This window comes from Salarias fasciatus, chromosome 16, assembly GCF_902148845.1.
Source record: "Salarias fasciatus chromosome 16, fSalaFa1.1, whole genome shotgun sequence".
Classification (NCBI taxonomy): Eukaryota; Metazoa; Chordata; class Actinopteri; order Blenniiformes; family Blenniidae; genus Salarias; species Salarias fasciatus.
In genome coordinates, this window is record NC_043760.1 from 11,007,531 (window position 1) to 11,025,704 (window position 18,174).

General features: G+C 42.4%; 1 protein-coding gene across 1 annotated transcript; it reads left to right on the top strand.

Moving 5' to 3' along the window:
* The first annotated feature begins 3,887 nt into the window (after positions 1 to 3,887).
* LOC115403648 (1-phosphatidylinositol 4,5-bisphosphate phosphodiesterase delta-4) lies at positions 3,888 to 17,496 on the top strand. Its single transcript, XM_030112622.1, has 16 exons — positions 3,888 to 4,083; positions 7,329 to 7,379; positions 7,482 to 7,640; positions 9,439 to 9,667; positions 10,328 to 10,457; positions 10,538 to 10,769; positions 10,916 to 11,117; positions 11,880 to 12,024; positions 12,567 to 12,719; positions 14,121 to 14,285; positions 15,092 to 15,242; positions 15,351 to 15,467; positions 16,063 to 16,241; positions 16,457 to 16,589; positions 16,683 to 16,832; positions 16,913 to 17,496. Exons 2-16 carry the CDS (start codon positions 7,361 to 7,363, stop codon positions 17,002 to 17,004), a joined length of 2,256 nt encoding a protein of 751 aa, XP_029968482.1. The 5' UTR covers positions 3,888 to 4,083; positions 7,329 to 7,360; the 3' UTR covers positions 17,005 to 17,496.
* The last annotated feature ends 678 nt before the right edge of the window (positions 17,497 to 18,174 follow it).

An 18,174-nucleotide genomic window follows, 5' to 3' on the forward strand; every position in this document is an offset into this window, starting at 1 on the left:
CAACTAATCAACACTCAGTATCTTGAGTCATTGCCAAAAGACCACATAACTTTACATTTGGCCCATTTCTCATGAGTGCACCACTTCTCTTCTACTCAAGTCTCCTATAATATGTGATGTAAAGAAGTCTGGAGAGAAATCAATGCCGGCTGCAGCTGCTGTGTGCAGTCGTATAATCGCAGCGTGGTAATTTGAGTTGCTGATGTCTTGTGGGGATGACTTCGGGAAAGTGGCTCCACTGCAGTCTCTACAGCTTTCCTGTAAGCCCTTCCTCATCAATTAAATATTCATTTTTCATCACATCTGCTCAGTGCAGACATATTTAAAATCAAACATCTTTGAAGTATGTTAGTAAGGTGTTGTGCCTCCTGAACTGCTTCAGCACTGATAAGACTCGTAGTCTCTGGAGCTGAAGTGAACCTCCTGCTTCGTCTGAAGCAGGCTCGCTCACTCGGTGGTTTGATGAAGTTTTTAGAGGATGATGTCCTCCATTGCGATTCAACTGAGTCAACATGCTAAAAACATTGCTGGTTACATTCATTGCTGACTGTAATTTTGCAGTCATGTGAAGTTATATACCCGAATACTGCAGCGTCATTATGGAGACATTCAGCATCTTTACCTGATCAGGCTGCTCTACTGACACCGTGGCAAAGTGTTTTCTTTAGACATACGATCAAACCTGTTATCTGCTGGTCCGGTGATGATCTGACACCCGGATCACTGCATGTAGGAAGTGATTTAGTCCATCATGATCGAGCTGTTTGATCCCAGATAAAAGCTCCATTACTCCCCTCCCACAAGATGACTGATGAGAGCGTGGTGTTATGAACAAGATCACAGATTTACCAGCCATCCATGGAGGCAGTATATGAAACAACATTGATAGGACTGATTGTACAGAAGATGGAAGAACTATTGGAAGCAACAGTAAATATTTATCAATATCCGTTACTGTTCTATTAAAAACTCTGGATCTGTTGGGCAGAAAAACCTTGAATATTCTCTGTTTTTCAATTAGGTTGCCATATTTGTCCGACTGTGCCGAGATTTTGGGAAATATGTAAAAAACTGAAGTCAGTTAAGTTACAGAAAAGAGCAACAAGATGAATAAGTAACTGTGGCTATTTTGACTTTGCAAATATAACAATCGTGCAGCTTAGAATTTCCAGAACATTTAAACATTAAACATTTAAAATCATGTGAAATATTAAATCGAGTTCAGAATAAAGCCTGTTCCTCTTCAAGAGTTTGTTTAAAGTTGAGAGAAGACAAATATAATTTAAAAGGATTTTTTATTTGAGTAAAGTGATAACCAAAATACAATATAGATGTGTTTCTTTTCTAATATCGTTAATATGTTATTGATTTGTTATAAGTTTATCATTTATTTTCTTTTGTTGTTTTGGCTTTTTATTAGTCATTTGCTCACTTTCAAGGTTCTTTAGTAGAGTTTACAGGATCGGCATAAATAAGCCACTGGCTTCAGCCTATGGTATATGTTGAATTATGACCATAAATAAACCACTAATTCATTCATTCATATTTAAATTTTGTCTGCTTTGCAACTGTAGTAACAAAAACATATGCTTTACCAAAAGTCTTAATCAATTTGCCCTCCACTTTGTCCCTTTTATCAGAATTTTATTTGCATTCTAGAAAAACAAAAGAAAAAAAGCCTGCTGGATAAAGACTCAGCAGCACTTTACTGTTCACTGACACATTTCCTCACATTGTAAGATATGCTATAATTGTTTCCAACTATTGACAGTCAAGGCCACGGAAAAGAAACTCATGTGAGCTAACATGGTAGATCTGTATTTCTAGTCCAGGGATGCCAAATACGAGGTCCGTGGCCCAAAACTGAAACGCAAGAGGCTCCAATCCAAACACCTTCAAACAAATGATAAAAATTTCAAAGAAAACATAAATTTTCTTGAACTAAAATGTGTTTGACACCCCTGCTGTTGCCTACACATGTTGCGAAGCGTATGCTTTTTTTTTTTATTAATTCATTGCATGACTTTATGATATTAATTGCAAATTCAGTGATGAAAGTACCGTAAATGTTTCTTCATGACAACTGACGGCGTAGCCTTTCACTTATTTCTTCTCATTATGACTTTATTTTGAACAATTTAAATAGAAAATCATGTTTTCTTGAAAACCACATTCCTTAATAAATATGAAGCTCTGATGAATCCGTGAAGAATCAGTGGCGTCGCATCAACATCCAAGCATTGGAGAGTATTTTCCAAACTGTAGACTGATGCAACGGTTTCACATTTTTCCTGAGAATGAGTTCATTGTTTGTGAGTTAGCTGAAAAAGCGGCTCACCTGAGTGCCCCATGTAACGTCAATAAAGAGCATTTATTTCCTTTTACCGGCACGTCAACACATTGCGGCCTCCATACGATCCATTATCCTCAACAACTGGGACGGACGTGGTGCATCATGTAAACATTTGTGCTCCAGCCTCCATTTGCGAGAAAATCTGATCCCCTTTGGGAGATATTCAAGTTTCCTCTGTGAGTTTTTGTCTGTTTACCTGTAATGAGAAAAAGCTTTTTGACAGATAAAGCCATTATTGGCCTCGGCCAGGGAGCCCTGCAAATGGAAGAGTGCATCTGGTTGACTGGAAAAGTGCTGCTTTCCTTTTCCTGTTTTGAAAAGCGCGTTGCCGGCAGTACTGAAATAAAACTCAGCAATATAATACATAATGCTTCAGTCGATTGTGTTTCTAATCTGTAAATCCGCTGTCTCTACATCTGTCTTATCATCAGATAGTAGAGATGTGCTACTAAAGTCACACATCCAGCGCTGTTAAAATGCTGCATTGAGAGATCTAGTTGACATTCCAGCTTGATCTTCCGTCCCTATGGGGGACGTCTGGGTAAATCTTCTGGAATTTCCTTTAACTCTCTACCTTTAATCGTCTTCTCAGGCAAAAAGCATCCAAGCAGTTTGATGCTGCCATCATGGTGTTTCATGTTGTTTGGTATCCGTATCTAGTCTAATAGTCAACACCATTCAGAATCAGAAGTCATTGGACAAAACACACATTCTTCTGTCTGATGATCCTCGGAGTCTCCCACAAGCCTCGCGTTAATGTGTCTCCAGGTCGCAGCCGATCAAAGCCAACACCATCAGGGGGTATGGTCACATGCATGCACACTCAGCCACAGGCAATTTAAAGTCACTGAATAACCCTGAAACCAGGTGGAACTCCGGTGGAACCACTGTTTAACTATTCAAACTATTCAAACAGATTTAATATGAGCTTTCTTCAATGGTAGTTTTGTTTTGTGTTGTTCTGTTACAATACCTCTGAAATGTTACCAAAAACACTCGTTCAACTCTCATCAAAATGTGTGTTCAGCTGAAAGTTCTTGGTACTTGTAAATTTTAGGACGAACTGTTACTAGCGCTCTGTCTGAAAATGCTCACAGAATGTTGGATGGATGCTACGTTTCTGTTGCTATAGATTTCCTTTAACTTTAATGAAAATCCAATCCTGCAGGCACAGAGATAATTCAGAGCCAAAACTTTACATGTTGAATGAATCAAGAGCAATGTGATGACTGTTTAATCATCTTTATCTGACCCTCTCCCACAGCATTTCACAGACGTCACTGGAGGCCCTGCAGAGCATCCACAGCCACGGGAGGAGGAGGAGGAGGAGGAGGAGGAAGAATGAGCCCAGTGATGCAGGCTGAGGGGAGTGAGAAAGGAGGGGGGGTTTGCGGATGACGGAGGATGGGAGTGGCAGGAAACGAAGGAAGGCCGGTGGGTTTGGTTTGTGGAGGATGAGGATGAGGATGAGGATGAGGATGAGGAGTGTCGCTGGGAGTGGAATCAGGTTTCTGGTGGAAAGGGAGAACGAGGGGCCGGGCCACGCTTCCCTTCAGACACTCCCAGTCTTTAAAAGGCGCTGAACTGCTCTCACAGCAGTGTGTGGACTCTCTGTCGGTGTGGATGTGAGAGAGGAGAGCCAGTGTGACGCACACACCTCTCTCTTTCAGCCCTGACTGGAAGAACTCTCTTATCAAGCTTTAACATCTCTGGAGGATTCTCCACTCTTGGTAAGTATTACTGTTCTCCTCATTTAAATAAACTGTGGACAGGGATGAGTCAGGCTTTTCTTCTTTAGCTGCAGATTCTGTTGTAGAGGTGTTTTTGTTTTTTATTGCTCATATTTCTGCCTCTGTTTCTAATTTACTGTGCAGCCCTCCCCTCTCCCCCCTCTGCCGGAGTTTCTTATCTGGATTTTATTGCACTGGCACTGCCTGTTTGGGGCATTCCTGGCATCTGTGTGTGCAGGAAAGAGGCACTCTGGGGTAAAAAACTCAGTGATGAAGAATAGTTCTCATAGCAGACTCAAGCTCAAAAGCTCACAGTCTGAATATCTGTAAGTCAGAATCTGCTGGTTGGTGTTCCCATTTTCCCCTCATTTCCCCCCTGAATCACAGCTTTGTGTGTGTGTGTGTGTGTGTGTGTGTGTGTGTGTGTGCGTATGGTCAGTGAACTGCCTCGATGAAGTGTGACTCACAAGTCCCAAAATAAAGCCAACCGAAGGGCAGTGTAGAAGTCTGGACTCTGAGGGAGGGCGTGTTTACCTTTCAATTGGAAAAAAAAAAGTAGGATGGAAAATAACTCCTGAAGTGGGAATGAAAAGGAGCAAACAGCCAAGGAAACGAGGCCTGACTGTGTTCTCCCCGTGGCACCGAGCTGCGAACACATTCCTCGCATCCTGTCAGTCCGGACTGTGGTGAGAAGTGGCATCTGCCAGCAGGAGGTGCGGTGGAGAGAAACAGGGACAACATGAAGACTGTTTCACTGGACAATGAGAGGAAAAGACAGTTGCCACACAGGAATACAACCACAGTGACTTCAGGAAAGCTTTTCCTTTCAGGAAGTGTTTGATTGGCTTTTATCAGTGAAAGACAGAGACGGCATCTGGAGATCAGCTTTCAGTGAAAAGCTGCAGCAGTGTGGTTTGACAGAGACCGAGCATCTCCAGAAACATCAGGACAGGACAAATCCGCACATCATACAGCTGGATGGAGCTTGAATAGGGTTCGAAATCTGCATTTTATCTTTCTGCTGCATAAAACAACTTTTTTATGTGTGAGTTTGAGGTGCCTTTATTTTGCCGTTATGAACTGAGTTGAATTAATCAGCTATAGAAGATGACGAGACAGAAGTTTTAGCCTCAGCTTAAAATGAGGGAGGGTGAAGGGTTAAATATGATGCCTCCAACTAGTGAAATTATGGCTTTGACAATATATAAAACTGAATCTTTCCCATTTCTGTTAAAACTTTGAAATATTTTATTGAATGAATTTTTTGAAGGAAAAAACATTTAATAAAAGTTTAGTTTAAAAAAAATATATATTTGTCGAAGAGTACATTTTAGGCAGTTAATGTCATGTGAGATGATTGGGTACATATTATTATTATTAACTATGTGAGCAGCCTAAAGTGTAACAGGTGTGTCAGATTTATATAGTAAAGTACTGTACAGGAAAGTAAAGTAAATGTTTTTAACTTGACAAAAAGTTTTTATTTCTCACGAATCCCAGCAGCTGTTAACCATAAAATGTCAGTTTTGTTAATGTCAGTGCCTCATTTATGATATGACTTTGAAATGTAAAACTTCTGTTGGGTTTTGGGTATCTGTTTACGCGACAACGCCCGGAACCACTGAAAAAGCAACTTTTTGAAACCTGCAACATAAATACACTTAATTGTTTTATTTCTATATCTTTTAAATGAAAGCTTAAAGTTTACTACGTCACTTTCATAATGTTGGTTCCTGAGAGCTGAGGCTTTGCTTTACTTGGATTTAAAAATAAATTTATTTAATGTGGTTTTTTTTTCTTCTGAGCTGCTGCTGAAGTAGCGTTAATCACTGTGACAGGTACATAAATGTGTCAATCAGAAAATGGTACATACCCTGATAAAACTGCACCTTGGTGCATGTGAGACCAGTGAATTTATCTCACTTGTGTGAGGTACTGTTATGGACTCTGACCACCTCGAGAAAGATTCTTACAGAAAAAAACAACTAATGTGATAGAAAATCTTTCTTGTTCCTTTTGTAAAACATCCTGTAATTCATACTTTATTAATCTGCCAATGATGATAAAAACAGTATAAGATGGTAGTATTAGGATTTAAAAGAGCACAGCACAACATGGATTTATACATTTTACATAAAATGTAAGTCAACTTGAAGGCTGATGTCAGCATTAAAGTCATGAATACTGGAGTCAGACTGAGATGTTTCAGTCTTTGACACGCTGGAGGATGAGACCATCCTCACACATCTTGAAACACATGCTTCCCCCAAACTATCTATTCGAGTTTAATTTGAATACTGGACTTACTTGTATGTTATTTTAACCTGATAAGAAATATTTGTCAAGGATATCTTGAACTCAGGTGTGATTGGATAAAGCAGTACAGAAGAGGGATGACTGATTTCATCTAAAAATGTGAAAAATAGGAGGTAAAACTCATAAAATCGTCCTGACGCCCAGATTTTTCCACCGATCAGCCTCATCAGACTCCACCTGATCGTACACTTTGCAAGCCACTGCTCTGCATGATCCACGCCTCAAGCATCACGAACATCTGTGTCAGATTTCATGGTCATCTGTCAAATAGCTGGATTGAAGCAGCACCTCTGAGCCGAGGTGGTCACAAACTGCCTGCAGAAATGTTTCTGTACTGTGAGAAGTGGTCGTTTCTTTTGACTTTCTTTTGAAAACAAAGCCTTTATTCCAGCTCCTGGGTGCTGTTTGGCCTCACCGCAGCACAGACTGCTGAGCGAGTGTTGCTGTTCTTACTCAGCATGCAGGCTGCAGGGAGCTGCACACACTGACTCCTCTTCTCTCAGCTAATGAAATCGCTGGAGATTGATGCCAGGACGGAATCAGGATTTATGCTGACGTGTGTCCCTTGAAAATGCAGCGGCTGTTAAATTAACGGCGTGGTCCACAGTGCGGGAATACATGTGTGAGCAGTATGTCTGCTGCTGGGACGCAAGAGTTTTGAAATACCTGCCTGCACAAGAATAAAAAGAACCTTCTAATATCCAGCTGTTTCTGATTCAGCACAGCTGGCTGTCTAATGCCATGCCAGGACGTTGCTCCTCTATAAAATAACACAAACAGAGTGATTCTAAACAGGGCATAAATAATATAATGTTGCAATCATTTGTGTTTGCATAGAGTGGGTGGATGAACACAAAGTTTGCACTGTTCACTTTTGGATTGAGGGAGAAGTACGTGAAAAAAAAATGACATCTGCTTCTTCTCCTCAGCGTTTTTCCACTGGCATGCGTTAGGGACAGAAATGGATCCCGAAGGCTCACGTAAGTCAGACGCACTCAGAGTGCAGAAGCACAAACTGAATTTCAGCTTTGACGATCTTCCATCGATGTGAGGCGTCGTCTGGGTTCTTTCCGCCGCCGCAGGTCTCCAGGACGACCCTCACATCGCGGTGATGATGGCTGGCTCCACCCTCAGGAAGGTCAAGTCTCGCTCCTGGAAGAAGCAGAGACACTTCCGCCTGCTGGAGGACGGCCTGACCATCTGGTACAAGTCCAGATGGGCGGGAAGAGGCCACTCCACCTGTGAGTACAGGAAGACGTCCACAACCCGTTCACGAGTTTTACTCTTAATAAACAGCAGATAAAACCAGAAGGTGCCACTGATACTAAAACTAATCAGAAAGAGTTCACAATTGCCTCTGTAATGATAATGATCTTTCTGCTGCTGCTGCTGTGTTTATAACTTACATCAACTTTTACTATTAATATTACTGTTATTACTATTACTAGTACGACCACCGCAACAACTAGTACCACTAATAATGTTATTCATATAGCATATTTCATGCAAGCATGTGGCTCAAAGTGATTAATAAGCTTATCAGAGAGAGATAAATATACATCAAATTAAAGAAATCTTAAAAATGAGCTTATAAAACACAACAATAAAGTCAATAAACAATATGAAATATTAAAGTTAAATACAAGGGGAGTATGAAAAGAGAAGACAGAAGTCTAAGAGAGTGCTACTTCAAATTAAAAGCTGTTAAAAAAAAAAAAAAAAAAAAAAAAAAAAACTGGTACCAGATAAAATCTGGTGAACATGAAGTTGAAAGAATTCCACTTCTTTGGTGTGTAAAAACAGAAAGCAGATGAAATTCCTGTTACACTGACAGAAGAGGAAGCAGTTCCCTCCAGCTCGGGAGAAATAAAACTATTAAAATGAATTTCTTATAAGGTAGAAAAATCCTTATCCTAGAAATAAAAGTGTAAATATCAATCCTTTACCTGTAAACTCATGTCAAAACAATCACATTTTGTGTTTTTGATGTGTGTTTTTTTTTTTATTATCTGTGTATCACTATCAGTCTTTTTCCAGGGCTGTCAAATCATTTTAGTTCAGTTTTGTCTGATCTCTCTGATCTGCTGTTATTTTCTGACTAAACAAGCTGTCTTTTCAGAATGCTTTTTATTGACAAGTTGAAAAAATAGTCTTTCAGTTTCATACCGTGCTTACCACAACATCTGGAGTCTTCAGAGTTTCTTACTCCTCAGCAAAAAAAGCATGTGGAGACGAAAATAGCTTTATGATTTGATCCTGTAATCTGATTGGCTGCCATCTTTACTCCCCCTATTATTGTTGGTTCTGGATTTTGCCTCTCAAAAAAACAAAAAAACAAAAGTTAAACCTCAAAGTAAAAACAACTGGAACTAATGGTCTACATTTATTATATCCTCCTTTTCAACTTGGAAGATATTTTTCGTCAACCAAAATGCATTAAAATAAATGTTCCAATATGTGATAATTGATAATGTGTTTCTCTGCAGTTGGACTAGATTCTGTTGAATAATTTATCAACCACACTCACAGTGTTGAATAGAATAATGTTTCTAATGTCATGTTATGTTAGAATAATGTTCTTGTGTTAATGCTGACAGTGAAAAATGAAACCAGGGAAGAGCGAGGGGCCCGCAGCCCTCCCACAAGGAATTCTCAGGGGACTCAAAGATAAAAATGTTGGGAAACATCTTATGAATCCAATAAAAACCAACCATTCAGTTGGTCTCGCAGCGTTTGCAAAAAAAAAAAGCAAAAAAAAAAAAAAAGCATGTAATTGAATTTTCCCGAGGAGCCGAAGTGTTGCTTCAAGAGGCTTACGTCAGCACAATGGAGGGCTTTATAAACTGATGATCAAAAATAGATTATGAATGTGCCTCGTGGCGGCCGGTCCCATGACTCGTATTAACACAAGGTCATTATGAAAGAAGTGAATAATGTCAGTCCACAGCAGGTCAAATGCTAGTTTTAGTCAAAAATCAACAAGCTTGACTGTAATATGAGGAGTAGGTGATAAACTGTCATTTTGCTGGAACCCTGCAGTCTCAGTGACTGAGGTGGAGGCGGTGCGTGAGGGCCATCAGTCCGAAGTGCTGCTGAGCATCGCGGAGGAGTTCCCCGCCAGCCACTGCTTCACCCTGGTGTTTCATGGCCGCCAGGGGAACCTGGACCTGGTGGCCGACAGCCCGGAGGAGGCCCGGGCCTGGGTCCAGGGCGTCCGGAAGCTCATCCACAAGGCTCAGACCATGGATGAGAAGGAGAGGCTGGACCAGTATCCTTTCACTGTGGCGTCTCACTGAGCTGCTAAATCAGCATCAACTCAGTCCTGTTTCAGCAATCACTGCAGGTCCATCCATCTAAGTGAAAACTTTCTTTAATCTTTATGCAATATCAAATGAAAAAAGCCCTAAATGACATCCTTAGAATGGAAAACAAGTGTCAATACAATCTTTGTCTTCAAATGTTTTTAATTTTTTCCTAATTATTCCAATTTTTTTTTTTTAATTTTCTGTCACGTTACGGGAATCTTTTCATTGCTTATAAGAAATCCCAATGACAGTGAAAAGTAATTATATTGTAACCACAGCATAAAAAATTCAAATAACTCTCAAAAATAACGACAGTTCAAAGGAATTCAATCCAACTTTATTTCTACAACACTAAATACAACAGTTCTCTCAAGACACTTTAACAGAGAAAAGAAAAACTGCAGAACCAGACTCAGACTCAGAGACTTTCTGCTGCTGTGGCTGGGGTTAGGGGGTCAGAAGGACAGAAAGAAGGATTATTGGGAGGGATTCAAACCCTGGTTCAGGTAGGGAGGTAGTGAGCAAGGATTAGGAAAGAAAAGAATTATTATTTTTCTTTTAAGTGGGCCCTTGTGACCCCTCGGCGTCTGTGTGAGCTGGAGTTTCCCTCAGCTTCCTCTCAGGTGGGTCTTTGACTGGTTCCAGAAGGCCGACAAGAACAAAGATGGGAAGATGAATTTCAAGGAGGTGAAGACGTTGCTGAAGATGATGAACGTGGAAATGAACGAAGAGCACGCTCTCCATCTGTTCACGGTGAGATTTTCATCCCAAGGTTGGTAGTTTGTGCTCCATGAAGAGCTGAAAAGAGAACCAGTAATTCCTCCTTTCCGCAGATGGCTGACAAGTCAGAGAGCGGCTCGCTGGAGATCGAAGAGTTTGTCCTGTTCTACAAGATGCTGACTCAGAGGGACGAGGTGTGGAAAGTCTTCCAGGACTACTCAGGAGACGGAGAGAAGCTGATGCTGGAGGAGCTGGAGAGCTTCCTGAAGATCGAGCAACACGAGGGGGAGCAGAGCGGCCGCAGGGCCAAGGAGCTGATCGGCCGCTATGAGCCATCAGAGACAGGTGAGAGGTTTTTACCAGTCAATCGAACATACTGCTGAAGGTGTTTTCCTTGAGAATTAATTCTATTAATGAAAAACTAAACAGCACGATTCACATTAAAAAAGCATGACTTCTTTTCCTCCCGTCATATCTTTTGTGCTGTACAGCCATCAAGCAGGAGGCCATGTCTTTGGATGGCTTCCAGATGTACCTGTGCTCCCAGGAGGGCTCCATCTTCAGACCTGAGCTCCTGGAGCTCCAGCAGGACATGAGCCGGCCTCTCAGCCACTACTTCATCTCCTCCTCTCACAACACCTACCTGCTGGAGGACCAGCTGAGAGGACACAGCAGTGTGGAGGCCTACATCCAGTGAGGGCACAACTCCCGCAGTCTCCTTCACACTCTCAAAACCTTTACCTGTTTGCGTCACTATTTATCAGAATTATCAGTTTAAGAAAATCCAGAATGGTTGATCACTGTAGCGAACACATACCTTCCAAAAATGAAGACATCTTTCTATCAGATTTTGTGCAAATCTAATTTTCTATGAGAATTTTTTGCAGCATTCAATAGGAACATGCTTGTCTCTCTTCTCCTCTGCTAAAACAAGATGGAAAAATAAACATTTTAATGACAATGTTAACATAAAAGAAAATGTGCATGCTCAAGAGGAGATACTGTCTTCTGTTTAAGAAGTTTTCCGGTTAAAAAAAACCCAATTCCACAAATTGGACTCATGCACAATTGAAAATGCTGGTATTAGATGGACGGTATCCAGGGAAAAAGCCCTGAGCGTCCAGAAGGTTAGAGTGCAGCTCATTAACTTCGTTTGCGTATCAAGATGTGGTTATCTGAAGAGCTGCATTATCGGCTTCCGTGAGACGCAGAGGAAGCCAACACACAGAGGCTGAGAACAGAAAACCGCTGGAGAGGATCCTGTTGAAAGAAAACAACATTGTTTTAATGCAAAGAGACAAAGAGACAAAGAGACACCAATAACAATCCCAGGAACCACATTATTCTTGTTTTTCTTCTGCCAAATATTAATGGTATTTTATTGACGTTAACATTACTTCTGTGTGTGTGTGTGTGTGTGTGTGTGTGTGTGTGTGTGTGTGTGTGCGCGTGCAGGGCTTTGAAGAGAGGCTGCCGCTGTGTGGAGCTGGACTGCTGGGACGGCCACGATGGGGAACCCATTGTGTATCACGGTCACACCCTGACCACAAAAATCCTCTTTAAAGACATCATCTCCACTGTTAAAGAATACGCCTTCAAGGTGAGCAGAAACATGTAAGAGCTCACAAAGCGCTGCTTCATCCAAAGAGAAATATTTCCCCCCTGATCTCTTGTGTTTTCTAGCCCATTCACATCTTGACCGAACCCATTTTCTTGGAGTTCGAACACAAATATTTCACATAAACTCAACAAATTGTCCTGAAAAGCTCCTCTGCTGATTTTTTAGTGTTCTGGTAACAGAAAAAATATGAGTGCAGATACAGTGTGTTTGCCCAGAGCAGAAATGCGTCCTGCCTGGATGCATTGAACGTGCCCCTCGCTGACAGACCACATGGAAAACAACCAGGAACTTCTCAAGTGTCTCCACCTCTCGGTTTTATCCTGCTCAGACTTTCCTGACAAAACACTGTGAAGATATGATGAAGAAGCTGTTTTGTGGGACTGTGGAAAGTTCTGCCTCATGGAAAGAAAACTGCTACAAACACTGGCGGGAGTCTTCACCGCTGAGTCTGGGCGGAATGACAGAAAGTCGCAATGAGTCAGACGAGAAAATGGGAACGTTTTTGTCTTTCTTTTGTCAAGGCGTCAGACTTCCCCGTCATCCTGTCCCTGGAGAATCACTGCAGTGTGGAGCAGCAGACGGTGATGGCCCGGTACCTCCGCCAAATCCTGGGAGACGCGTTACTGGTCTGTCCGCTGGGAGGCCACGACCTCCAACATCTGCCTCCTCCACAGGTCAGAATCAGACTGAGATCTCGCTTCAAGGTGAAACATCCAGGGACTCTTCCATCTGTCCAGCAATGAGGGATCTCAAAGGAATCAAATCAAGTTAATTGGACTCCGATTTTAAAGATTTGTTGCACACTTGCCTGCACAGTGGAGGTGAGCTTAGGACTCCCAGTTCACAACAAAAAGACCCTCAGGTATGAATCCCTCCCTGTGTATTCATGGGGTTTTCTTCGTAGTTAAAGTACCAATGGGTGTGAAGGCAGATGACGGTCTTCCTCTGTTTATAGATTTCCCAGCAGTCGATATGAGTCCTCATACTTCATGCAGAAGCTCAGGATCTCAGGATCCCCTCTTGCCTGGCTTGGCGACTTTATTGAAATCATTAACAATCGAGTTATTGGTGTAGTTCAACTGCATTTCTGTCTTACAAAGAGGGGGAGCTGTAAACTGCATCGCTAATAAAATTATTAAACGATGCTGTTTTAACTGTATGAAGCTTTGCCTGACCTGCCTTCTCTGTTCCCACGAAACATAAACTGGAACTTTGAACCTGCCAGCTGCTTTATAACTTAAAGAGTTGTCAAATCACTGATGGTCTCCAGACAGTGGATTTTTATGAGTTTGACAAATCTCTGACTTGTGGTCAGAGATTTGTGGTCACTTGTGATCTGACATTTAGTTGAAGCGTCTCAGGTTGTTTGGACAGTTATTTGACAGATTGCTCTGAAATGGTGTAAACATTTGCGGTCCTAAGCAACAACAATGTCTGCTGATTGTTTGTAGATTTCTGCTCCGGACGTCATCATTCGGCGATAAAAACTTTGTTAGTCTGGTGCTCTAGTTTACATAATAAAACTTTCTAAGCAGCTCGCGTTTGCTTCGGGTAAATACTAAATGCCAGCTTTTCTAACATTGATTCACTCCACCCTCATCAAGCCATCAGTGATGACCTTTTTTTTCCTTTTTGTCAATTTTGACTGACGTTATAAAGTTCACTCACTCTGTGGCTCCTGTTGGTGCTCTCATGCATCACTCACACCAGGGAAACTTTGATATCAACACCGGTTTGGAGACATTTAAAAGATTAATGCCGAACAGTGCCTCCTAGTCCATCACACACAGATCCTAAAAGCCGAGTTCAACTTTTAACTCTTTTCCATTAAGGCACTCAGGACAATCAATGCTAGCATGAACTAATGGCAATAACCTTTGAGGTGGTCCCCCAAGGATCCAGCCAATTAAATACTGAAGCATCACTGCATTTAGTTAGAAGACAGCAAAGTGCAACAAGATGGAACATGTTCACGATCCGCTTGAAAACAACAAGTACTCTGTTCCAACAACCAGCGACACTGGTATGGAAGGAAAAACTGCACACACAACTTCTGATTGTATCTGTTCAAACAGGAGCTGAAGAGCAAGATTTTGCTGAAAGCCAAGAAGATCGGCGGTCTCGAAAGCTGTCCCGATGACACCCTGACAGACGAAGTGAGCGACGACGAGGAGCTGGCCAACGGCGACGCCGACAGCCCCTCCACTGAAGACCCGCCCGCCGAGAAGAAGACCGACAAGGTGACAACACCGTCTTCATACAGAGTTCATTTTTCTCAGGACCCCGTTTACGCTGCACGTTTCGTTGTGCTTCGTTGGTTGACCTGTGGGTGGGACTGAAGAGACACTGAAAACAGAAATAATGTCAGAGTCCGTGGTGAAGCAGAGCAGAGGTGATAGAGAGAGGAGACAGGAAACCAGGCCGGGACGTGAGAGACAGCGAGGCGATACCAGATGAAAAGAAGGGAGAATGAAACAGGAAACAGATATGTTGAAGGCAGATATCCCACCAAGATAAAGAAGTGATAAACTGCATCCACATACACTAATCAGACTTGATGAGAAACACCCCAAGAGCTGAGTTTATAAAAAGTATTTCTCAAGAATCTATTTGAAATGGGTAGACAAGCTAGACAGAGAGGCAAAGACAATGGCTAACATGATGATAAAAAGTTAGAGAGCAACGCTCACGTCAGGTCTTGCATTGGCTTCTGGTGGCACCAGTCTTAATAAATGAAACTTACGGAGATCATTTATCAGAAGTCATGAGTCAGGTTGGGCTCCTCCTCCAGCAGCTTTTTAAAACCTCTTTTATGTTTGGCACAATATTCATGCCACCGTCCAAAGGCTGTTGAGGCGCCATCATTCAGCAATTTTGAATGTTGTTCCAGCTCTGATAAAGTATTTTGCAAATGTGAAGTGGCGTTATGTAAGACACATGTAAACTACAGTTTTATGTGACATTCTTGTACCATTTGTGCGACAGACATATTGTATGAATTCTAAGATTTTTTTTTTTCATTTACAGTATATATTTCTTTCTGCAGAAGTCCAAACTTTCCCGGGAGCTGTCTGACTTGGTAGTTTACTGCAAGAGCGTTCACTTTCATGGGTTCGATCACGCTCGCTCTCACGCCAAATTCTACGAGATGTCCTCGTTCTCTGAATCCAAGGCCAGAAGGCTCGCCAAGGAAGCAGGTGCAGTAGAAATAAAACAGCAGTGTGTTTCACAGTCTGGTTCATGTGGAGAAATTTCTGCGTTCTCTTGCTAAAGACATTCATTATGCGTTACGCTCTGACCTCCAGGGGCAGATTTTGTGCAGTACAACATGCGGCAGCTGAGCAGGGTCTACCCCGGCGGCCTCCGGACCGACTCCTCCAACTACAACCCGCAGGACATGTGGAACGTGGGCTGCCAGATAGGTGAGACTGTAAGACTTCCCTCTCCTGGATAAACAAAACCCTTGGCTCAGAGTCACGGATACTTCCCGTTTACAAAGCAGTGGTGCTTGATGAACACGACAAACATCGGCTCCTCTGCTGTTTTCACTTTTGTTTTGACTTTAAGTAACAGGAACACTGAAACTTATTGTGGCTGAATCCTTAATCCAATAAGTTATCAATGCATTTCCTTTAAAAGGAATGTTGCATAGTATCTTGATAATGCACCATGTGGTATTCATGACACAGATTTTGTTTTGTCAAGTGTGGAACAAGATTCTTTTTATCGTCCTGGTTCATCAGCAGAAATCTTCATTTAGCAGCAATTTGAAGGTGGTCAGGAGGCAGATAATCACATCAGCTGAATAGAAAACTCAACCTGGCAGCTGCAGCGCTCTGACAGAACAGATGCTCCCTGTCACGTCGGCTATCACACAGCTTCCGTCTGTTTTAGACACAACACAGTCCTCCACAGCGCATATTCCAGCTTTCTTAACTAGATTTACTTTAACTGTGGGACATGATGTTGTACGGCCTCCCACTGTTCATTAACAATTACATTTCCTTTTTCCTGAAGTGGCTTTGAACTTCCAGACGGCGGGTCTAGAGATGGATCTAAATGACGGGCTGTTCAGGCAGAACGGTGGCTGCGGTTACGTCCTCAAGCCGGATTTCATGAGGGACGCCACTTCTCGGTTCAACCCAGAGAAGCCTGAGGAGCACCAAGGCTACAAACCGCTACGATTAGCCGTACAGGTACAAAAGCAGAACAAAGAAGTTGGAAGAATCTGAATTCGGCTACTTAGTGAAAATCAGTATTTTAAAACACATAAATAACAAAAGGAAATAATCAAATAAGACAAACTGAAAAAAAAAAAAACACAATGTAATGAAGAATGTCAACTAAGATCCAGAAGATCTTCATGGAATGTTAGATTTGCATCCGATGAGCTGCTGTCTGTGTTTATCAGGTGATCAGTGGACAACAGTTACCCAAGGTGAATCAGAAAGAGGGCTCCATCGTGGACCCGCTGGTCAGAGTGGAGGTCTACGGGGTGCCAAAGGACCAGGCCAGAGAAGAGACGCCTCACATTCAAAACAATGGTGAATGTTTTATTCACGAAATCAAGAAGAAAAAAAACCAGAAGCCCATTTCCCAGGTGGTCACTTTTTCCTCCTCTTGCTCCCTACCTGCAGGTTTTAACCCGGTGTGGAATAAAACTCTGAATTTTGTGATCCACACCCCCGAGCTGGCGCTGGTTCGCTTCGTGGTGGAGGACTACGACAAGGCCTCCAGGAACGACTTCATCGGCCAGTTCACGCTTCCCTTCAAGTGCATGCAAACAGGTCAGCCTCACGTCTTGGCAGTGGAAATCCCAAACATCTGGGACGGCGTTTAAGAGCTTGCGTTTACCTTCTCCTTCCAGGATTTCGCCACATACACCTGCTCTCTAAGGATGGAACCGCCATCCCTCCGTCCTCGCTCTTTGTTAACATCAGCATATCAGCGTACACATGAAGACGGCGAAGACAAACTGGGGCAATTCTTCCATGGAAAGGACTGAACACACACACACACGCCACATCTTCAACTGTGCATGGCATAAGAGCAGGAAACGTGTTGGAAAAGTTTCCAGTGTTAATCAATCAGGATTACTCTACGTAAGTAGTGGCTGAATCAGTGTTAGCAGTGATAAAGTACTGATGCATCTCCTCCAGATGGATGGCGGAGATAAAATGAAGGAGTGATCCTGCTGATCCTGATCATACTTTTAGAGGCAGTGCATCCGCAGTTTGGAGAAAAACGAGGCAGAAGTGACAAAGCCACATTAGTTCATGGGCCACGTTGTTTTCTTTCAAACTCCACCAGGAGAACAGCATTTTCCTAGTTTAAAGGTGCATTAAGGAGTTTTACAACCTTAAAAATACTTATTTTCCACCATAAATATGTTACACATTTTTAATGATGTGTACAATGTGCCCTGACATATTCATTACAAGTACCTCTAACAGCGCTAAATTGTCACTTGAAAGTTGCAGTCCCGGTCCGGCACCAGAATTTTTTTGGGGAGAAAGGTATGACGTAATGCGCGCTCCGGCTCGTTAAGTTTCGTCTTGTCCGCCATTACTCCGCCAAATGCTTAGTGAGCAACAACTGAGCAGGAGCTTCCAGAAAGTATGAAAAGACTGGCTTCCAGCACTGCCACAGCTCCAGCACAGACTCCACCAGGTAAAAGAAACTTAAATTTTACCTGAGCGCTACTAAACGAGCGAGGAAGGAGTTCCTCTCTTCCGTGCACGCGAGCCACAGGCACCACTAAGCTGCATTACGCCCAAGGCCTGCAGGGGGTGCTGTTTCGTACAAAACGTGCAAACTCCTCAATGCACCTTTAAGCACAGAGCAAAATAAAAGAACATCCTCAAGATCAGGAGTGTCAAACATAAGGCCTGTGGGCCAAACCTGGTCTGCAAGAGGCACCAATATGACCTGCCAAACCAGCAAGCACATTGGAAAAATGTCAAAACATTGCTTTTTTTTTCTCAACAGATTTCTTAAACGTAGCAGATGCAACACAACACTGAGACCAGAGCTGAGATATCGGTGATGCTGCCATGAAAACTAGCTACGTCCCTGCTAACTAGCATTAGCCTCAAAGCCATGCAGCCAGGGCGAATTCACAAAAACATG